This window comes from Pelmatolapia mariae, linkage group LG18 (genome assembly GCF_036321145.2).
Source record: "Pelmatolapia mariae isolate MD_Pm_ZW linkage group LG18, Pm_UMD_F_2, whole genome shotgun sequence".
NCBI lineage: Eukaryota > Metazoa > Chordata > Actinopteri > Cichliformes > Cichlidae > Pelmatolapia > Pelmatolapia mariae.
This window is the reverse complement of record NC_086243.1, coordinates 26,249,438-26,273,425: the sequence shown is the minus strand read 5'-3', so window position 1 is coordinate 26,273,425 and position 23,988 is coordinate 26,249,438. Positions and strand designations below refer to the sequence as shown.

General features: G+C 38.8%; 1 protein-coding gene, 1 non-coding gene and 1 pseudogene across 2 annotated transcripts; 2 read left to right on the top strand and 1 right to left on the bottom strand.

Annotated features, from left to right (window-relative positions):
* The first annotated feature begins 305 nt into the window (after positions 1-305).
* LOC134616781 (microtubule-associated protein futsch-like) lies at positions 306-23,627 on the top strand. Its single transcript, XM_063461785.1, has 26 exons — positions 306-554; positions 650-703; positions 2,803-2,874; positions 3,597-3,662; positions 4,117-4,188; positions 4,322-4,378; positions 5,335-5,403; positions 6,006-6,056; positions 6,151-6,207; positions 6,577-6,642; positions 7,003-7,077; positions 7,770-7,838; positions 7,959-8,012; positions 8,103-8,174; positions 10,859-10,924; positions 11,320-11,379; positions 11,600-11,680; positions 11,785-11,835; positions 13,787-13,876; positions 14,173-14,262; positions 14,423-14,473; positions 17,861-17,905; positions 18,632-18,709; positions 18,795-18,831; positions 19,285-19,336; positions 20,079-23,627. The coding sequence occupies exons 1-26, from the start codon at positions 552-554 to the stop codon at positions 20,989-20,991; spliced, it is 2,451 nt and encodes an 816-aa protein (XP_063317855.1). The 5' UTR covers positions 306-551; the 3' UTR covers positions 20,992-23,627.
* LOC134617674 (5S ribosomal RNA) lies at positions 5,784-5,902 on the bottom strand. The gene has a single exon (XR_010091565.1). It is a non-coding gene; the product is annotated as a 5S ribosomal RNA (ribosomal RNA).
* LOC134617776 (5S ribosomal RNA) lies at positions 6,674-6,791 on the top strand (annotated as a pseudogene).
* Positions 23,628-23,988: the final 361 nt, after the last annotated feature.

The following is a 23,988-nucleotide window of genomic DNA, read 5'->3' as shown; positions in this document are numbered from 1 at the left end:
AAAAAGGTTAAAATGTACAGTAAGCGTGCTTGCCACAGCTGTTGATGGTATAATAGGTGCTTTTATTTTTAGTACACAGACAGTTTTTTACAATTATTTGAGAGACATTAACTTAAGTACTTAACCTGCTTATATCCTTCTAGTTGTATTTTATACCCTAAGGCTGTAAAGGGAATTTCCGAACTGCTCCCGAATGCAGCAGAATCGGGTTGACCGCTCCCAGAGGAGACGATCACTCACCCTCACCTGGACCACGGGGTATAGGTGAAGCAGAGAACCTCCGCCAGTTTCAAGCGATAACCCAGATCTGGGGGAAGTATTCCCAGCCAGTTTCTTTTTCCTTCTGTTTTGTAATTTTTTTTTTCCTACAAAGGAGGGAGGATCCTGACCTGCGCAGCTCGCTGAGTGAAAACAACCGACAGTATCAACAAGCAGAGGACACAAAGTCCTTCTGAGGAGCGGGACTTTTATTTTTATATCCGTTAACCTCTGACAACAAACGTGACAAGTTCACCGTAAGGGAGACAGCAGTTCCCTGTAATGGTACGTTAATGGTACGGTGGCCGTTACACGTTTCGCCCTTTATGGTGAACGCCTTTATAAAAAATAGCGTTGATACAGTAAATATGTAACCTCCTGTCTGTTACAGGAGCGGTACGGTAACCTTGATTTGGACCTGGAGTGTGGTGGAGGAGCTGTCTCTGTGAGTACAACTTTAGTTTGTCGAGGTTTGTTTTGTTTCTTCCTGAAGTCAGCCAGTAAGCATGTTCAACACTTTACTGACTTTTACCGCAAACTGTGCGACCGCAAACTGTGCGACCGCAAACAGACGCATAAGTATGCGGAGAGTTCACGTTGGCTCTTCATCGCAAAGTAACGCCTGCGAGGTTACTTTAAGGGTTTATTTTTGATCGAAGGCGAAAATAACCCTCCGGATCCCTCGTTAGCTCTGTCTTTCACTGTTAAACTTCCATACTTTTCAGGTTTGTCCGCTAGGACAAACTCATAAAACTCATTAAAAATAGTGAGTAAAGGTAAAAAAAGATCTGCTTAGGTTGCTCAAAGCTCAAACATACGATTTTTTTAATTCAAAAGTTTTCTCACTTTTTTACATGAGAGATTGTTAAGCACACCAACACCAAGACGCAGTAGTCTGCTATAAGTCTGCAACTGAACAGGGTCAAGTTGGCAATTCCATACAATCTGTTTCTGATAATTTAGATATAAACTATTTGTTGAAAATCATATCTTGCTATGTGGACGTAAATTTGCATTTAACAGAAATTCACATGAATTGTCGCATTTGTACACAGCAACCTTTCTGTCCTATAGGAATATGACCATAATACAACCAGCTGTCTGCCAGCCAAAATGAGCCCTCTTGTCCGTAGTATCCACAGAGTACTATTTTAATATATTTAATAAAATATTGATGTTTGGTCTCCCTGCATCAATACCATATCTCCATGCAAAATATCGTGATACTGTTCTAAATCAATTCTTTGCCCTGATCCTACAATTATGAGACGTTGGTTTAAATGTCCTCTAACATTACCCCAGTGAGTATGTACCATTCACTAAACTAGTGATGTTTAACTTAAAGAATAGCAGTCCAAATCTATGGTGACTATCACAAAAGGTGGCACTTGTATGATACATGATCCTGCATCATGCCCAATAAAGCCGGTCTCTTACAACAGCTGACCTTGGAATAATATCCTCCCTCTGGAATAAATAACTGCCTGAATGTGTCACCAAGACGGCATGACTTGCCCAGAAGGACCTTGCCCCAACTAATCTACAAAGACCACACTCACAATAATGAACAAACATGTTTGTTTGTTTTTTCCTGTGACGCAGAAGAATATTTCCAGGCCTGCTGTTTTCTTCAGCCAGAACATTCGAGTAGATCCACAGGGCTCATATCCAGCACTATATTTGTTGTCGGACAGTGTTTCATTGTGTAAAGTAATGCCCATTTTCCTTATCAGACTTTTTCAAAACTCAAAGTTGGGGCGGTGACTCTGCATGTTCCCACGATTGGTTGAGATATAGTTGTAGTACATTCACATTCTAGTCTTTAATATACTAGCACATGCGTGTCCATTATATTCGATATAGATACATACAAATTACTTAATAAAGATTTTAAGTTAAAATAAATTAAACTTATAACAAAAACTGTTAGTAATTTATTAATTCTTTTGTTTACTATTACTTTTTTCTTTCAAAATCAAAGCCTTTTTTATAGTATATTTGATTTTTGACACTTTTATGGTTTTATGTGCTGCTAGTGTAATGCACAGCTTGGACAGTATGAAGTTCTGTACTAAACAAAGTAGTACAAAACACAGAAAATGAATAACTTTTCTTTGACATGTCACCTGTAATATACTGGAATAAATATTAAACAATCTGATTATGTCTGAGCTGCTCAGGAAATTTACCGTGAGGCCCAAAGGAAGACTTAAGTGGTCAGAAGCATTGTGGTCCACTTTTAACTTGTACCTACACATGCTGTAAATATAAAAATCACTCATGATGTTTTCCAAGTTCAGACATGAAATCAGCTTCAATTCCAGATTTTAAATTCAAACATGAGTTTGGAGTGAGAGCCTTAAAATGTGTAAGTGTATTAGTAACAATTGCATTAGTTAAAATCTTTTCAGTTTTGAGTCCTGACAGCAGAACTGTAATCAGCGAGGCATTTTTTTATACTGCAGATTTACATCTTTTAATGGCAATGTTTCTTTGAGATGGATTTCAGTAAATGAATGTCTCTTTTTTTTAATTCTCAATCAGCAAAAAGCCTCATTATTCAGTGGGATATTCAAAAAATCCTCCAAGTCTAAAGAACTGCTTCCATCTGCACAGGTAACGTTGCAGCTTTAATTATCCTTATTATGCTTATTTGTTTATTTATTTTGTTGTCTTTTCAAAAGCTTGGATCGAGGACTGACTTCCAACAGATTGCAGCAATTAGCCGTAACTAATTTTAATTAATTAACTTGAAACAGTCAAATGTATGTATTTGTAATTAAATTTAAAGCAACTTTTTTTTATAATTACACACTTATATCTCCAATTAATGAATCATATCATTTATTAATTGGATATTTAATTCATTAGTTCAGTGAGTAATTTTATTAAATCTATTATTATTATTTTTTTCATATTTGTGGTTGTAATTATGCTGGAATGCTTAAAGGAATGCCTAAAAATGAGGATCAGACATGACATTATACTACAAATGCAAATCCTGTCAAATCAAAACTTTATGTTATGAATATCCCAAACAAGTATGTAATGAAAATTATCCCACAGGAATTTTCTCTAAACCAAAAGTAGTTTTTAAGTTTGTATACAGAAGAAAAAAAATGATTAAGCCCTAACAGCAAGTTTGGATAATCAGTACCACATGCATTGATAAAAGTAATATTTTCCTGTTTGTTTCCTCTTTTGCTTCAGGTTTCTTTTTGTTTTATTGGTCATGTTTTTAAATATTTATAAGATAACAGGGAATAAAAGTTTTCTGCCTTTGTGGCTTTAATTTTCTTAGTTTCATATAACCAAAAACACATTTTTTGTTTTTGCAGGCCGCCTTGACATTACAAAATCCTGAACTGTCTGCCAGCAATGACAGTTTAACCAGCAAGTCAAAGGTAAATTTGCTCTCTCTCTGTGATATACATATTTTTCAAGTCATATTTTGCTTGTAGTTTAACATAAGCATAGAAATGATGATGTGCAGAAATTATAGCAATTGCTAGTTTTCAATCCTGTCCCTATTTAATTACCTGCAGATCTTATATATGTAAACTAAAGCTACAAAACTCCACTAAATGCTTATAAGTGGGCAAAATCTTCAAAGCTACAATGAAACAGAGTAAAAAAAAATACATTATTTAAAAATAATTGCAATGTAGTTCATTAAAATAGCTGCTGCTATTATTTGCTTTTAGCCAATCATTAAGCTGGACTGTTAAATATTTAATACCTATAAATGATTTGGTTTTAGTTGGACAGAGAACAACGACTATCAAAATTCATGTAATCTCTGTGGATTTCCTACCTAGTGTTATGTTTTGAAATTCTTTTCTGGACATTTCTCTTCAGGATAAATCAGGTGTGCTGGGTGGATTACGGAAACTATCTCCCAAACCAAGACATGTGCGGAGGCTTTCACAGGTTAAACACACTCTGTTATTACATGTCCTCCACTCACTGGAGGTTCATGCAGGAAATACTACTAATGACTAACTGGCTAAACTGCATATTATTGTGTTATTTGTTATTTACTGTGCATTCTTGTGTGCTTCAGGATCTAAAGGACATCTCAGCCAGTAATGACAATCTGTCTGAGGACACCAATGCAAAGGTAGGTCTGATCAGCAAACAGCAATTTGAGATTCCCTTTTAAAGTTCCCATTTATGTCTTTATTAACAAAACTACATTACATCGACGAGAGGTCCATGCTAACATCAAAAAGCATTAGTCAAAATCTCTACAACAGATACAATCAAAACTCTACAACATAAGAAATGCAACAAAGAAATACATCTTAATAAAAATGGTAATATTATCATTTAAATAACAGTATAGGGAATGACAATGCCTCCTTTTACTGATTATTTCTCCAGTTAACTAACCGGCTCTGTCGCTTGTTATTAAAAGTGCATTTAACACTTCATAATACAAAAAAGTATCCAAACTGAATGAATGAATTTATTTGATTGAATCTTAATGGTAACTTCAAACACCAAAGGAAAAAAGGGAGATGATAAATTTCACTTCAACCACAGATAAATGTACTGGGCAAGAGCATGTTTTTCAGAGATTTATGAAATGGTTATCTGTTAAAACCTTTATGTGTGAATTTTCTAGTATCATCCCCTGGAAAATCAAAATGTGCTTTATTAGTGACTTACAATACGTTGGTGATTTTGAGCTACAGTAGCAATGTGCCTGAGTGGACAGGTTTTTGTTGTGTGTGTTTGTACGAGGGGGAAAAAACCTGCATGCATCAGCTATCTGGAAAAAGTGCTGGCAAATGTTTGGGGCACTGAACCCTCCCTGTCCATGTGACTGATGAGCCAGTTTAAACAAAGGAACTGCTACTTTATTCATTTAAAACAAAAAAAAAAAGGTGTTTTTTATACATCTCTTTATGTATCTTTGCACATCTCTTTTTGTTACTTTTAGGAGTCAGGTGGATGACAAGTAGAATTTTAATTTTTTTTTAAAAAGGACTCCAAAATGGGTCTCACTCCTCGTAGTTTCACCTGTGTTGAAATACATATTAAGTGGTCAAAAGGTTTTGTTTCTCTTGTTAGGAGGATTTGTCCACAACCGTTAAGATCTCAGGCAGCAACGACAATCTGCCTGTGAACAGCAACACTAAGGTGAGTTTTTTAAAAGCTGCTTCCTCCATCTGCAGCAACTAGTTTTAAAGTTCGCTTTCACCCTATAAGCAGCTAGAAATAAAAATAGTGATGGTAAATGGACTGATTCTTATATAGTGCTTTTCTACTCTCCCGGAGTACTCAAAGCGCTCTATACAACATGCCACATTCACCCAATCACACAATTCTCACAAGCACTTTCTGTATACATAGTGCTTTCTAAGTACATTCACACTCCGATGGATGCATCAGAGAGGAACTTGGGGTTAGTATCTTGCCCAAGGATACTTGACATGCAGACTGGAGGAGCTAGGGATCGAACTACCAACCTTCCGATCAGTAGATGACCTGCTCTACCTCCTGAGCTACAGCCACCCAAAAGCTCACAGCGCCTGGTATTCCCAGGCGGTCTCCCATTCAAGTACTAACCAAGCCCAACCCTGCTTAGCTTCCGAGATCAGACGAGATCGGGCGTGCTCAGGGTGGTATGGCCGTAAGCCATACCACGCCGTGATGCTTCCGAGTGATTCTTGTTAAGGTAGCGCGCAGCGTCAAATCCTTGCCAAACACCAATTTTAATGTGATTTGATTTTTTTCTTTAGGAGACAGGTGGGAAGTTTAGCAGTATGTTTAAAAAATCCCCAAACCCTCAGGTAAGAGATTAATAACAATGTTACAGTCCATTTTCTGGACTATTATGAGTATTGTCGCTGATAAAGTTTTAAAACTTTTTTTTCTGACCTTCAGGAGGATTTTGCTGCACCAGATGATCTCTCTGGCAGCAATGACAAGAACCACGCAAAGGTAAGTTGGTTTTTTCCCGTTTGAAAAAAACAAAACCAAACAAAAGTCAGCTACCATAAGTAAATAAGGTGACACAAGTGTCACTAATTGTCACTCCAGTCATGTTTAAGACTATATATAGTCGACCCCCAAATGCTCTTTTTTTATGCCAGACACAAAGCATGGCATTTGAAAGAAAAAAAAAAAGATTGATCGATTTTGTTTTATTTTCAAAAGTGATTTGGTGATTTGTTGCAGGGCTCAAATGTAAGGACATTGCTTGTATGACTTTAACAATGAATCATTTTGATGCTGGGTTGTTTTGGAGTTAACACTGCTGTTTTTGTCTGACTGACTTTTTTATTTGATTACTATTTCCCTTTTGCTAAGGATGATTTGTCTGTCGATGATGAACTCCTTGCTGGTAATGACAGTGCCGTGGAGAAGTCTTCAAAAGTAAGTGATAAGGTTACTGTTACAATATACAGGAAATATTCATCCACCCTGCGCACGCCCGATCTCGTCTGATCTCGGAAGCTAAGCAGGGTTGGGCTTGGTTAGTACTTGAATGGGAGACCGCCTGGGAATACCAGGTGCTGTGAGCTTTTGGGTGGCTGTAGCTCAGGAGGTAGACCAGCTGCTCTGAATTCTGTCAGGGTGGTGTTGCAAAGGTCTTGAGGAGTCCCTTTACCTCCTCCTCTCAGGTTATTTCCTTTCTCAGTAATATCACGTCATATCACGTCCTCTACCTGCCTGTGCGATGCACATGTGATTATGCTTTCTGGTTTGTGATATACATACTTTGTATGTTACCAGGATAAGGAAAAGACTGACCACTCAGGAGACTCACAGGAGAACAGTTCTGCCACAGAGAAGCCTAAAACCAAGGAGGTTGGTTGTTTCACCAAGCTGAATTTCAGCTCTCTTTAAAGGAGCCTTAACCCTGAGATTTTGCCTCACAGTGATTGATGATATACACTGACCTCATTATTTTAACCTTTCCCCGTGCTTAATCAGAGGATGCACGAATATAACAGTGTTTAAATTTTTTTGAAGGAAAACAGCAGTTTGGCTTGATGATTTACTCTAAATGGTAGCTGTTTTTGTTTTACCTCATAATGGTTTCAGTCAAATGATGAAGAGCATGCTCTACAGTGATAAACAGGTGAGAGGTCGCTTAAAATATGTGAGGCACGGAGAGAGCGAATGCCTCAAAAGCATTTTAAAAATGATTATTGAAGACATCCAAGGACACTTAACAATAGAATAAAACATAATAGAGATGACAAAATGAAGAACAATAAAAACAAAAGCACAAGATAAAATTAACAAACAGTGGGTTCACAGTGAATATGCTGATTTGAACAGATGGGTTTTGAGTTGAGATTTAAACTGGGGGAGAGAACCAGTGTTTCTTACATCTGAGGGTAGAGAGTTCCACAGCCTGGGAGCAGAGCAGCCAAAAGCTCTGCTTCCCATGGTGCTGACGCGGAAAGAAGCCACAGCAAATTGGATAGCAGAAGAAGATCGAAGTGAGCGGGTTATTGTGACATTAACTCAATCAAAATCGGCATCATCCACAGGAGAAAAGCTCCAACAACGATGACGAGGAGAAAGTGGACCATGGAGATAACCAGCCCACTCAAAAACAGGTTTGTGTTAATGTTTGGATCTTCTTCTTCTTCTTCCTCTTTCTTTCTTTCTTTCTTTCTTTCTTTCTTTCTTTCTTTCTTATTTATTTATTTTTTAATTCTGTTTTACCTCATATCCAGAATAAACTGGCTGGGGGAATGACGAAGCTGAATCCATTTCGATATGCAAACAAAGTAAGGATGCTCCTGATTATCCCTTGGGGGAAAAAAATCTGAGGATTGTACAGCCGCGTTCATCCGTTAATTTCTGTCTGTTCTGTACAGAATGAAAAGGAAGCAGGCTCAATAGAAGAAGATTCAACTGTCAGCAACAAGAAGTCATCAGGCCATAAGCAGGTACGGTTATAGATATTTTTCCCTGATTAAAGTACATTTGTTTGACATTTCTCAGTTTATTTAATTCAAGTTACGTTTGACAGACACTGAGGGGAAGCCTTATTTAGTAGGAAGCTTGCTGCTTCCTGTTCATTCAGTTAAAAGTTGGGTTTAGTTTCACCACCATTGATGTAAATATGGGAATGAGTGAAGTGCATTTTTAATCCTGGCAAGCAGTTGTTCCCATAGGCCCTGTCTGCAGTCCTGCCTCATTTTTCCTGTCAGGCTTGTTGAGATCTTCCTACATTAAGTCTTTAAATTAAATGTTGCTGAGACAAAACTTCTTGAATATCCGTAATCAGCCAGACTCTGTGTTCTCAAACCATTTTTGTCATTTATTGTGCCTTCATTTACAACAACTCACTCACTTGAAAAAAAAAAAGGACAACAAAAGATGTGGGTGTAGTTCACTGGGTTGAGGAGGTGACCCATGTTTTATAAAGGTAGTGCCCTGAGGCCATTTACTACATGTCTTTCCCCTGCCCTCTCTCCACTTATTCCCTGTCTTCTCTCCACTGTCCTGTCTCAACAAAGGCTTAAAAGTCCCCCTCAAAAAATCATTTTAAAAAAGGACTAAGACAAAACAAAGCCAGGAATGCCACCCCGCTGTGGCCATAAGGCTTCCACAGAATTTAAATCTGGAGATCTACAGTGGCTTGCAAAAGTATTCGTATTTGAACTTTCCCACATTTTGTCACATTACAGCCACAAACATGAATCAATTTTATTGGAATTCTACGTGAAAGACCAATACAAAGTGGTGTACACGTGAGAAGTGGAACGAAAATCATACATGATTCCAAACATTTTTTACAAATAAATAACTGCAAAGTGGGGTGTGTGTAATTATTCAGCCCCCTTTGGTCTGAGTGCAGTCAGTTGCCCATAGACATTGCCTGATGAGTGCTAATGACTAAATAGAGTGCACCTGTGTGTAATCTAATGTCAGTACAAATACAGCTGCTCTGTGAAGGCCTCAGAGGTTGTCTAAGAGAATATTGGGAACAACAACACCATGAAGTCCAAAGAACACACCAGACAGGTCAGGGATAAAGTTATTGAGAAATTTAAAGCAAAAAGATTTCCCAAGCCTTGAACATCCCACGGAGCACTGTTCAAGCGATCATTCAGAAATGGAAGGAGTATGGCACAACTGTAAACCTACCAAGACAAGGCCGTCCACCTAAACTCACAGGCCGAACAAGGAGAGCGCTGATCAGAAATGCAGCCAAGAGGCCCATGGTGACTCTGGACGAGCTGCAGAGATCTACAGCTCAGGTGGGGGAATCTGTCCATAGGACAACTATTAGTCGTGCACTGCACAAAGTTGGCCTTTATGGAAGAGTGGCAAGAAGAAAGCCATTGTTAACAGAAAACCATAAGAAGTCCCGTTTGCAGTTTGCCACAAGCCATGTGGGGGACACAGCAAACATGTGGAAGAAGGTGCTCTGGTCAGATGAGACCAAAATGCAAAACGCTATGTGTGGCGGAAAACTAACACTGCACATCACTCTGAACACACCATCCCCACTGTCAAATATGGTGGTGGCAGCATCATGCTCTGGGGGTGCTTCTCTTCAGCAGGGACAGGGAAGCTGGTCAGAGTTGATGGGAAGATGGATGGAGCCAAATACAGGGCAATCTTGGAAGAAAACCTCTTGGAGTCTGCAAAAGACTTGAGACTGGGGCGGAGGTTCACCTTCCAGCAGGACAACGACCCTAAACATAAAGCCAGGGCAACAAAGGAATGGTTTAAAACAAAACATATCCATGTGTTAGAATGGCCCAGTCAAAGTCCAGATCTAAATCCAATCGAGAATCTGTGGCAAGATCTGAAAACTGCTGTTCACAAACGCTGTCCATCTAATCTGACTGAGCTGGAGCTGTTTTGCAAAGAAGAATGGGCAAGGATTTCAGTCTCTAGATGTGCAAAGCTGGTAGAGACATACCCTAAAAGACTGGCAGCTGTAATTGCAGCAAAAGGTGGTTCTACAAAGTATTGACTCAGGGGGCTGAATAATTACACACACCCCACTTTTCAGTTATTTATGTGTAAAAAATGTTTGGAATCATGTATGATTTTCGTTCCACTTCTCACGTGTACACCACTTTGTATTGGTCTTTCACGTGGAATTCCAATAAAATTGATTCATGTTTGTGGCTGTAATGTGACAAAATGTGGGAAAGTTCAAGGGGGCCGAATACTTTTGCAAGCCACTGTAAATATAGTCTCGGACACCACACGAATAAAAGCTTTATTAACTTTAAGCTTCAATGTTCTCCTGATGTTTTCTCCCTCCCAGAATGCCGTGGTTGGAACCATGTCCAAACTGATATCTTTCCGCCAAAAAGTAACTACACTGCTAAATATGTTTAATGTTGGTCAAGGTGTTACTGAGGCACTTGTAATCGTGGCTGTTTTTTGGTGATGGTGGTGATTGTTCATTTTTAGCAGTAACGATGTTTTGCACACATTAGGGATGGTGGCAGTGGTGTAGATGGTACTATTTATCCCACAGATTTTGCAGACTACATAAAGTGCTGGTGTGGGGTGTATTTTTTTTTCCATTTGGTTCCCTAATTTCATGAAAGTGCCACCTCATTTTTATATTCTTAAGCCTAATATTTATTTTCCTTTTGTTCAGAAAGACACAGAAGATGCAGAAACACTCAAGGAGAATGAAAAAGAAGTGGGAGAAAAATCAAAACCAGTAAGTCTATTTAATGCGTCACCGTGAGTCTTCAAATTACCCACCCACATACATGCAGTCAAAAATACTCACACTTCTTATTCCGTACCTTTCACCACTTCCTTCTTCTCCTCCATGCATGGCTTCCTCTTATCAAACCTCCCTGTCGTCATGCGCTAGTGCGTTCAGTTACACTGTGTTTGTTTTTTGTGTGTGTGTGTGTGTGCCCTTGTGAGGTCAAAAGTAACATGAACCAGTACGAAAGAAGGGAAAGGAGTGCAGCTATCCTGGTCCCATCCAGACCAACTCAGGAGGTTCACATGCAGTCAAACACCGCTGCCTCTTTTTGTGACGTGTGGTCTTTGTTGGAATATTCTAACTTCTGCTCTCTTTGTTGATGTGATTTCTTTGATCAGGAGGTGAAGGGGACGTCGTCACATGACAAAGTAAAACCAAGAAGAAGTGAGGATAACAATGTACGGTTTGCATTTCTCAGGTTTTGCTTTAATTGCCCAGAGTTTTATTATGTTTGAAAGCTGTTAGAATACAGATTAGATCATTTGAGTGGCTTTAAAAGAATCAAAATGTTTAAAATGCACTGCTCTGTATAAATAGAAAGCCAGTACTTTGCATTAACTGGCTGTTTCACATTCAGTTTCAGGTTTGGAACAAGTATTTTATTTTTGTCCTGTACAGGAAGGCAAAGACATGACCTCCAGAGAGAAGAAAGAAAAACCTGCTAAGCCTCCTGCAGTTCCTGCCCGACCATCAGAAGAGGTGAGCTCCCTGAGTTTAGGGAATAGTTTCTGTCTGTGATGATGTGTATTAAAGCACTACTTTAAACCCTTATCGTTTAGAAAACTGTTGTGGTTTAATTTCAGGAGCTGAACAGAATAATTAGACACAGTCGACAAGAGCAGAACAACCAACAGGTATTAACATTTTCATACAGTACAACGATTAGACTCTAAAAAAGGGTTTAATGTTATTTTAGACAAGTATTGATTATCAACTGATTATCAGAAGTTGACTATGAAGGATGGTTCTTTCTGACTGCCGCTACAAAAAAAGATGAAAAACTTAGATGAAATTAGTCAGAAATGTCTTTATTCTTGTGAAGAATTGAAGTTTCTCCTTGCGTTTCATTTTAGCATGTGAGCAAACCTGTGGGATCAGATATAACTGATCAAATGTTTGGCTAACCTGATTCATAATATCATTATCTGCTACTTCAGTACATTCCTGCACAATACAAAAAAAACCATTGCAATTAACTGATTAGTTTAATTTGCGGCAGAGACCATCAGGTGAAGAAGGTGTAAAAGGAGATGAACCTGCTGTAGCCAAAGACGGCGATGATGAGGGCAAAACGTTAAGTTTGTCTTGTCATCATTGTGGGTCAGACTAGACCCTCTGCATATGCCAGTTTTTTGGGTTTTCAAAATAATACATATCTATATAGATGGACCGATCTAAATAGAATGACGTGCGTGAGCCTGGGGTTGTTGTTTTTTTGGGGGGGTTTTATACTGTGTGGTATAAAAGCTTGTGTGCTGCTACATGCCGATGAAAACAAACCTGAAGTATTTGTGGTGGCTAATCCTAACTTTTCAAGTTCTTGCTTCCTTCTTATCGAGTGTTTTATGTCACAGCCACACATGCAAATGTCTGCTTTGTGACACCTCGTGGTTTTTACTCCTCGCATGGAGTTTTAACCTCTTCACTGCCTTGTCATATGCTCATACTAATACTGTTTCATTGCCTGATGGTGTTATACATTATGTGTCGTGTCAATCATTTATCAAAGATAATAAAAGCAACTTAATTACTATTTCACCTTTCCACCTAAAACAAAGTCGCCTGTGACAGAATTTACAACAATAGCAATATCGAAACATTTGAAAATACATAAAATGAGTAAAAAAAACAACAACAACATGCGCAGACGCGTTGCTATGACGACAAGCAGGCAAACAAGAACTGTGTCCCAATTCCTAGGCCGCATCCTTCGAAGGACCCGGCCTTTGCGGTCTACGTGGGCTGGAGTAGAGTAATATAAAAACGAAGTAGCTGCTGCCATTGTTGGAAACTGGAATTGGCTGGGTCGCAATTCCAGTTTAGGTTGGGCCACGAAGGATACTACCGACCCATCCTTCAAATCCGGGGAAATGAAGGACACATTTGTTGGTCGCATTTGGAGCAGCCTTCGAATTGTGACAGCCCTCGTCATGTCGCTGTAATGTAATAGGCCTTCAATTGTGGCCTCCGAAGGATGCGGCCTAGTAATTGGGACACAGCTAAGGTGCTACTGGGTTGTAATAGAAAACCAGTCAATCCGAGTCGAACCCAGTAGGTACTAATGGAAAAGGAGCTATAGTGTTGGGACAAAAACCCCTGAAAGCACCTCTCAGCCAGTCCTTTATTTTAAGCCTGGATGGTGGAACCTCTAAAAAGATGCACTTTAAGTTTCCAACTCAGGAGTCATGACTTTATTCAAATATTTTGCTTTATTTGCATATATCCAAACTGGTTGATAGTTTTGGTATCTTAATAAACTTTATAGCATACTTTAATAGAAAAACACACAGTGAAACAGTATCAGCCATGGATTGGCCTCCACAACTTCAACATTACTGTAGCAGTGTGGGATCATCTGGAAAGAAAACAGAACAGAACATGATAATTCTTTTTTCACAGACTTAAAGTGAAAAAACACAAGCATCACAATCCATTTATTGCACATTTACGTTCGGCAGCCAAGGTAACCGATAGCCGTCATACACTGGACTTATGTTTTATTTTACATTGTTCATTACCAGGCTGGTAAGTGTATTTAGTTAATTGGGCTCACTTGCATTATGGTGTTTTTATTATTTACTTCAGGATGCAACTGATGATGAAAGGCTCAAAGATGATGAAGAGTCTGCATCCAAAGATGAAAAGAATGAAGAGGAGAGCAAGGGGAAAAAAGAGGTTTTAACCTAATTTCCACATTTTTACCCTTGTGTTTTAAGTGATAAAAAAAATACACCGTGATTATTTTTTTATAGGAGAAAATAAAATAAAATAATTTGACCTTTTTATTTGTGTTTTCTTTTTAGACTAAAGACAAGAAAACAAAGAAACACATGGCACATATCTATTTTTATATCTATACTCATCAGTAGAGAAAGGTCTGGGGTTGTGACTAACATAAACCAGGACGTGATGATTATTATTTCATGCTCACGTTGACCTTTTTATTGTTTTGTTTTTCTTATTTACTTCAGGCTGCATCGGATGATGTGGGGCTGAATGCATATGAGGAATCTGCATCCAAGGAGGAAAAGAATAAAGAAGAGGTCAAGGAAAAAATGGAGGTCGTTAAGCTACATTCCTTCTGTTCATGAACAGCTTTTTTTTTTTTTTTTTTTTTTTAAGAACAAACATTTATTGATTGTACTGCAGGAGTATTTCAGTGTTTGACCTTTACAATAATTCTGATATCTTTTTTGTTTTTATTTTATTTTTTTCTTTTAGACCAAAGTCAAGAAAAAAAAGAAGCACAACCCGTTCATGCCTGATGTAAAGGTAACATTCAAACATGAAACATGTACAAACAGTTCTCTTCCATTTTGGTTTACACAACACAACCAAAGCTTCCCCCGACATTCTCATAAAAATAATCAGTCAGTTTTGGGGGTTTTTGGGGGTGGGGGGTCGTCTTTTGTGGAGCTGACACTGAGCTGGAGAAACCAGAATTTGAGCAGACTGATCCAACCTGACATCATGCTACATGCCACTTTCATGAAAAGCGTATCCACCCATTTATTCTGTGCTAGTTATCATTAGAGAAGTCTAATGATCAGAATGGCAATTCTCCTGGCACTTAACAGCGAATACTATATTACTCTGTGTTGAGGGACCCGATCTTTTGGGTGGATCACCTTTTGGTGCAGCATGTTTTGGTGTTTAACCCTTTCATGCATGAAGTATGACAACCTCAATCAGGATTTTTTTCTTAAGTATTTTTATTCATCTTTAGGCATGAAAAAAGATTTTTGAACTTCATTTTTTTAAACATGTACTTTTCAAAGAGTTTTTTACATGTCCACTTAGGTGGACAACACTGGCTGACCAGTGGGTGGCACTATGCATGAAAGGGTTAAAAGCCACAGAGACGCTGTGTTTGGGAAAAAATGCGTCTCAACTGTGTTCCGATCACTACGGGTTTCTTGCCTAGGCAGTTGTCCTTCTCTCCTGGATCAGCTATAGCTTTTAGGCGCCTTGCCACACTGGACACACAGTTTCCGGTACCTGGGTGTCCACATCACTCAGGACCTGTCATGGTCCTGCCCAGTGTTGGGCAAGTTACTTTGAAAAAGTAATTAATTATAGTTACTAGTTACTTCTTCAAAAAAAGTAACTGAGTTAGTAACTGTTACAAGATTCTAAAAGTAAGTAATTACTTGAAAAGTAACTTTTGCATTACTTTAAAAAAATGTTTAACCCTCTGGGGTCCAGAGTATAATTGGCCATTTTTGACTACTTTTGATTTTCCCTCCACATTTACCTTTAAAAACTATTTACTTTGCCTTGTTTGGTATCATTCTTTTCAGCACAACCTCACGTGTCTGAATTTACAGTTATGTTTTCATTTTGACATACTGTATTAACACAATTGATCTAAAATCACACAAAAAACATGAAATCCGAGTAGAAAAAGTTAGATTTTTTTACTGTAACAACCACAAACATGTTTATTGAATCATATTTCATAACTTTAAATGCAAATATAAATTGTCAATTTTAAAATCCTATGCACGGGAGCGTGCGCAGCTACTTAAAGCTGTAGCGCCCAGATTACTTACATAGACAGCTATTTCCGTGCAACTGATATAACGTGCGGTAAGATGACCACAGCTTCAACCGTCTGTTTGTTGAAAAATAGTAACGCGACCGCGCCACATTTTCTTGTTAGTAACGGTAACGGCGTTGTAACAATAGGAATAGTAATTAGTTAGATTACTCGTTACTGAAAAAAGTAACGCCATTACTTGTAACGCCATTACTTGTAACGCCGTTATTCCCATCACTGGTCCTGTCACATTAACACCCTGGTTGAGAAAGCCCGCCAGTGTCTCTTCTTCCTCAGAAGACTTAGAGACTTCCATCTGCCATTGAGGGTGCTTAAAACCTATTACTCCTGCACCATTGAGAGCGTCCTGATGGGAAACATCTGCACCTGGTTTGGGAACAGCACCAAGCAAGACAGACGAGATCTGCAAAGAGTGGTGCACTCGGCCGAACGCATCATTCGATCAGAGCTTCCTGACCTGCTGTCCATCTACACCAAGCGGTGCAAGACCAAAGCCAGGAAGATTTTGATGGACCTCTCCCATCCCAACAATGGACTCTTCTCACTGTTGAGGTCTGGGAAGCGCTTCCGCTCCCTTAAGGCCAAAACAGAGAGAATGAGCAGGAGCTTCTTCTCCCAGGCTATTCGGGCACTGAACCTGGTGTAGGACTGAACTCTCTCACACACATCACATCACTGTAGGGCTGGACTCTTTCACACACATCTCATCTCCACACGCACTCTGGTTTTTCCTTTTGCACACTTCTTTCAATTTATAATTTCTTTTTATTTATAATTTCTTATGTAAACTGTTATTTGCACATCTTGCTGTAAAAAGTTAATCTGTAAATATTACTGTCAGTTCTTACTATCACTTAATGGTTGGGCACAGCAATAAGCATTTCACCTCATGTCATACTGTGTATGGTTGTGTGTGTGACAAATAAAACTTGAATTTGAATTTGATTTGCCAGCTTTGACAAATGTCCAGATGGGGTAACCACATTTACTCAGGGCCTTCTTGATGTGATGTTCTTCTGCTTCCCTGGCCGCTGTGTCTGTGGAGATGGTGTTCGCTCTCTGTTGTAGTGTCCTGATGACACCCAGTTTGTGCTCCAGTGGTTGCTGTGATTGCAGCCATTCCCCAACTCTCTGTGAATGGTACTCATGGTCATTGCTCAATGGTCTTTGATCAGTGATCAATGGTCTTTGATTGGTGGTTGTTGATCAATGGTCATGACAATTTGCATATTAATGATCAAGGAACTGACCTCACAGCCCATTGTTCATTCAGTGGGCTAGTTGCAGTCATTGTGCAAATGTACTGTTTATAAGGTTGGGGAAACCTGCAGTCAGCTGAGACTGAAGAAGTCACTTGGATGAGTGACGAAACGTTTCTCTCACTGAAAGCGCTACCTTTTGAGATTTACTTAAATAGATAATTGAGCATGCATCCAGAGCCTGTATCTGGTGGCAGATCTGATCTAAACCTGTTGCCTTGCCATCAGGGAGCTTTTCAACTACCCCAGTGACCTCTGCTATTAACAAATGGTGAAGCTTCCCCCACGTTTTCAATCTTGCTTGAGCTTTGAATGGCATAAAAATTACCCAAAGACAGAAATAGAACAGTGTAACTTGGCTCTAACTACGATGTCTCCAAAATTGCTTCTCCCTTAAAATCTTGAGCACTGAACTCTGTTTGAGCTCATAAAGAATTTTGATTAAGGTGGTAAAAAGACCTTCTGATATACTGTTACACAAACAGAATTTGTTTATTTATTTCTTTGAGAAATGAATAAACAAACTAGCTCCAAATTTCTCTGCTGTTCTTGAGCAAAGGAGTATTTCTGTGTTGTTTTGGCAGGTAAGCTTACATAAATGAATTACCATGGCCTGCCTTCTTGAGCAATTCACTGACCTAGTCTTAAACCTGAATACCAAAGAAAGTGAAAAGGAAGAAATTGTATGTTTTTTCCTTTTTCAGCTATTTTTTTCCTTGAAGAAAAATTACTTATTTAAATTATTTATTTATTTTATGTCTAAGATCATAAAACATCCAGATAAGTCCTGTGTTGGTATTACAAATGATTGAACTGTGTGTCTGTGTTTGTTTATTTCAGGCCAAAGTGATACAGAGACGTGCACAAGAAACAGCCCAAGCAGAGGTAGACAATATAATCAAAATAATATATCAAGAAACTTTCTTTCTTTTCTTTCCTTCTCCCTCTCACCCCTCGTACATCAAACTTTAAAACCAAAAGTAACTTTTTAACCTTTTTTTTTTTTTTATCTCAGAGTCTCACTGTATTTGCCCACTACATTGACACTTTGCTGGTTTAACTACTGTTGTTCAGGACTTGCAAATTACCATTACAAAAAGCCTGTTTTTGTCACCTAATGCCTCCTTCCTCCACTCTGAAAACAAAGACTTACAGTCTTAGCAGAACTTGTCTCTAGAGTGTCTGCTCCTTCCAACAGACTCAGTTGTGGTCTACATGTTTTTCCCCTTTCCAGTGCTGAAACCCACACACAACAGTCGCACAGTGTTTGTCTATACCATGGAAGATGAGACGAGATTAGGTTACAGTATACCCAGACTTCTTTCTCTGCTTCCTTTTTCCTCTGTTGAGTCCTTTAACTTCTGCAAAAACAGCAGAAATAAGTCACTATTCCCAGAATCCCTTTCACCAAAACTTCCTCCTCTTTAGATGCGCAACAGCCATGTAAAAAATGAAACTGACCAAATGTGTTGCATGATAATTTCATTCATGCTCAAGTACTGTGTATTTTTTTTCAGTTTCACGGCAGACACAATCTTTTGTTGAAGTAATTATGATTAAAATGGTGGTTTTGATATGTAATTTTATTATTTACTATTTCTTTCATCTCAGAGTGAAGGTGCGAACAGGTCTGTGTTTGACCAGCTAGAGGACTACCGTATTGGCACTGCCTCAGCTGAAGATAGTAATGTAGGTTTTTGATATTTTAATGCAGTCTTCACTCATTATTTGGAAAGCAAAAATAACAAACATGGAACCTAATGATGTCTTTCAGGATGTGGACCTTATGGAATGGTGGAAAACTGTGGAGCGTAAGTTGAAAATGAAATGTTTTAAGAGGGGGGGGGGATTTTCTTTGCTTTTATTTTTCTTAGAATGCGAAGGCTTTTTTGCTTGTTATTTTTAACCACTTAAGTTACTGAAACAAACATGTGGAAACAACTGTTTTAATACTTAACCATCGTTTGAGTCATCTGCACAAAGAAAACGATTATTTTAGACTTGATTTATCCTATTAAGCACCTTTTGAAACATCAACTGCTGAGTAATTCTTATCCCTCAGCATTAGAAACTAACTTCACTCATGTTCTTGTGGTGAAATGGGACCAAATTCTTTCAGCCAGATGTTAAAATCTGGTAGAAGGCCTGCTGTTATAGCAGCAGATTAATATCACGCATGAGTGTAATAGTTTTGCATTCACATACTTTTGGGCCGCTAAGATGCACAAAACGATGATAAATCATTCTTTTTTCTTTTTTTTCAGAATGGAAAGACCCACCTCAACATAAAGACATGACAGAAAAAGAAGAGGCCAAGTAAGCTTTATCATGCTTTAATATAGGTGTTTGTTTCATTAAATGCTGTTTTTGGTCTTTCAGGGGTCTGTTCTCCTATACTTGTTTTTACAATATATTATCTTGATTTAAATGCATCAATTTAGGGAGGCAGCACATTAAAATGTCTTTGCTGTGTCTCTTAAGAAGATGGTAGCATTTTATGTTGATTTCCTTATTAACCATTAAATCGAGGCTGCTAATTCCTTGTCGCCTGCTATCTTTGCCAGAAGGTTTAGGCTGCTCCGATGGCTAAGATTCAAGAATTGAATATAAAATATTGCTTTGGTATCTTTCTTTGTTGCCATATTGTTATCATATTGTGATGTGAATAAAATGTAAAAAGTTATTCTGGAGCTGCTCAAATATTGCTAGGCCCACCATTGGATAACACAAAATTTATAATATATCTGCATCATAAACATCCACCATGGAGAACTGAAGAAGCTCATACCCCGAAACAACAACACTTAACTTTTCTCCTGCAGAAGGATAATCAATAATCAATTCCAATGAAAACAGTGGTGTGAATAATCTTTAAAAAAAGGTTTGATGTTTTGTCATGCTTTGAGAAACAAGATCTTCTGCTTTCCTCAAAATCACTAGTTAAATGTCATATATATATTTTGGTTAATTAACACTAATTCTGTTTGTGTAAATGAGACAAAATGGCCTTTTTTGATGGAGTTACTTTGTATAATAGGACTTAAATTTCTTTTCTCAGGGCCTTTGCTTTGACCGCCGAGAAGCTGCAGAAGGGCATCAGAGTCTTCAACAAACTGTTCACGGAGAGGGCAGAGAGTCTCTGGCAGCATGTCATCGACCTCAACGGCATCGCTGATGGGCTCGACAAGTTCAGCAAGAACACAAAGATCGCTCAAATCACAGGCGGCTCCACCAGCGCCGTTGGGGGCGTCGCCACTGTTGCTGGCCTCGCCCTGGCTCCCTTCACCATGGGAACTTCCTTGATTGTGACTGCAGTGGGCCTGGGCATTGCTGCAGCGGGCGGTCTGACATCAGCAGGTGCCGGCATCTCCAACCAGGTCAACAACACCATGGACCGCAAGAAGGTGGAGAAGATCGTGCAGGACTACCAGGAGAAGATGGAAGACCTGAACAAGTGCCTGACGTTCATCAAACAGGGTATTGAGAATCTGCGCAGGTTTGATCTGATCAAGATGAAGAATAGCGCATACAATCAGGACTTTCCTGCACTTACTAGCAGATTCTATGAAGATGGCGCCATGGCAGGAAAGGCGATCCTCGTCAATGCCAATGAGATCATGCGTTTTGTCCAGTTTGCCCATGTAGCAGGTAGCACCGCAGCCAGAGCAGTCCAGATTGCTAGTATGGCAACTGGTGTGCTTACTGGCCTCTTTGTAGTTATGGATATCTACTTTGTGTCCAAAGACTCCAAAGAACTCAAGAAAGGGGCAAAATCAGAGTTTGCAGCCAAAATAAGGGAGGTTGCACAACAGCTGCACGATGGTCTGGTGGAGCTGAACTCAATACACCAAGAGCTGCAGTTCAACTCACCAGAAAAAGACTCTGAGAAGACCACAGAAGATCTGGACAGTGAGAAAAAAGAGAAAGACAACAAAGAAAAGAGAGAAGGATGGAAAAGATTTGAACAGTGAAAAGAAGGACAATGACAGCTCAGATGAAGATGAAATCGACCGCATTAAAAAAGCCATCAAAAAGGACCTTGAGAACCAAGAATATGTTTGACACATAACTAGGAAGTACTTTCAGCTTTGCTTCCTTGTTAAGGGTTAAAGGAAAACTCAGTCCGATTCCCAAAAGACAAGCAAATGTTTTGTATTTTACTATCTATGAGGTGGTTGGTGCCAGATTTTTAAAGTAAAACTGCAATCAGGCATATTTTAATTGTCCAAAAGGAGCCCTTAAAGGTTAAAATATTAAGTTAAATATCTAAACCTGAAATAAAGGATCCAACTTTTTTAAAGATGCATTTGCCTTGATGGTATTGGTATGTTTCAGATAACATCAAGAATGGCTTATTAGTTTTGTATACTTTAATGAAAAGAGCAAATTTAAAAAAAAGGTAACTGGATTTTATACTGCTGCACCAGCTGTTTGAAAAACCCTAGTTTGGACTTTGCTTAAGTTTATAGCTTGTTTCAATCTAGTGAGTCATTCCATAAAAGCTGGCTGCCCCATTTACCTTCAGGAATGACTTAGCTGCTCGCAGTGTTTTAAAACAGTCGAACCTCTGTAGAGCTAGAAGCTACTCAACGTGTACACAGGGACTTACAATCTATAACATGACTTCCAAAGCGAACAATTTGTGGTGGTTGGGGTTGTGGTGATATGTTAACTGTCTGTCCTTTTGTAAATGTGTTGCAGTTACCGTATTTTTCGGACTATAAGGCGCACTTAAAATCCTTTAATTTTCTCAAAAATGCGCCTTATAATCCGGTGTGCCTTATGTATGAATTCTGGTTGATCTTACTGATCTCAAACTGATTTTATGTGGTACACGACGCTCAAAAACCTGTCAAGAAATGTTTTAGTACGACTTTGCTAAGCTACGAAGCCGCACCGCTTGATGGATTGTCGGAGCATTACGGCTACCGTAGTCAGGAGCCTCGCGGAGTGATACGTACTGTGGTTCATCATAATATTACTGTATTGTGTGTATAAGGACCACAAAATGGCACATGTGAAGAGACATACTTACGAAGCAGATTTCAAACTCAAGGCTATCAGTCATGCAGTAGAACATGGGACTAGAGCAGCTGCGAGAGAATTCAACATTAATGAATCAATAGTAGGGAAGTGGAGGAATCAAGAAGAATGAGTTGAGTGAAGTTTGACTTATCTGACTGTTTTGTTTGCTTACTGCGCCTTATAGTACGGTCCGCCTTATATTCCAAAAAATACGGTATACATATATTAAGAAATGCATTTCTTTCAGTTGGTATTATGCAGTTTAGCACTGATGGAAAATTTTTATTTTAATTCTCTATTTAGTTTTTTTTTTTGTTGTTGTTGTTGTATTTTCTTTTCCTTCCCAGTATACATAATTGGTAAATAATATATTTCAAATCATGTTTTCATGCAAAACTATATTAACTTTAACATAGTTTAGATCAGGGGTAGGCAACCTTTGTGATGATGAGTGCCATCTAAAATTTCCTCAGAAGTCAATGTGCCATATGATTGCATTAGCAATAAATTTAATAACGCTCTGTATTAACAGTTACACACTATATAGAACAACTTTATAGAATTATATTTGTTCGCAGATGTTTGCAGCTATCATCGAATAGTTATCAGCTATTTTGAAACAAAAAAGACACTTTTTATCCATAACAAGAACTCCATAACAGCAAATGAACTGTACAACAGAAAATGTAAATGCTATTTATGGTCTCCTCACAACAATGATAAGAAAAATAAACTGGGCCAATATGGCATGTTTGTTAATACAGAGATACACATGTTAATGTGACCTCTGGTCTCCCACTCAGAGACACAGGTTTCCGAGTGTCCAGCATTCAGACGGCTACCTGAGGACGCTCTTCATGTGAGAGAAAATCTGCTCACACAGATATGTAGAGCCAAGTACTGTCAATAAGGCCTCTGCAATGTTCTGAAGACAGTTAAACTTGTCAGGTAGTGATGTCCAGCAAGCTCCATGAACACGCACAGCTATGGATTCCAGCTGCGTTTGTAGTTCTGCAAAACTTTGACCCCCTCAGAATCGAGCTTTTCAGTTCAATCAGCTGCATTTCGATGTCGCATTAACTGGCATTAACTCAGCCAGTTAATGCGAGACAAATCCAGCTGCTCATTAAAGCTTTCTGGTTTGATCAGTTTCAAGTCTACGGATGTATCCATGTATTTGCGCGGTGCTGATGCTGCACTGAGCGGACAGCTCCTGAAGCATGTGAAGTGTTGGAATGTACTGGTGAAATGTCCCTCTCATCAGTAGGCTAAGTTATTTTTAGACAATTACAAGTTGAATCTGGTAGTTGGGGTTGTTAGCTAAGATACCGTCATTAACCGCTGGCCCGGCCATTTATTTTTTTATGCAACTTCTCAGATTAATTCACTGCGTGTCGTGCTCACGGCTGGACTGGGACAAAAAAATCGGCCCGGGCACTTTGACTAGAGACCAGCCCACCAGGTATTAAAGCCATAAAGCCTTTGAATGAAAGCAGACACTGTTGTGACAGTGATGTACAGTCTTGTTGGTATATGTATAATTTCTATACATTTTACATCAGATAAAAACTTTGGTTGTAAGCTTCAGATAATTATTTAATAAAAGCTAGACATTTTAAATGAGTATAAGAAAGTATATCTTTGTGCCCCCCTTTCCCTGTTAATGCCCTACCTGGCCCCCTGGCAAAACTTTGCTAGACCCGTCCCTGCACAGTTACCAGCTGTCAGCTACTTAGAAAAGTATCCTGCTGTTATTTGTCTCTCAGAAACAGTTCATATAACTTCCCTTCAACTCATTTATGTCACCTAAAAGGTAAACCTGTTTCTCCATCACCTGTTCAGCTCTGATGATTCGGTAAGGACATCTCCTGGTTTCATCTTCATGTTTCCCTCTCACCAGATAAACAAACCGATATCATGACCAGCAGCTTTTACAGCTGTGG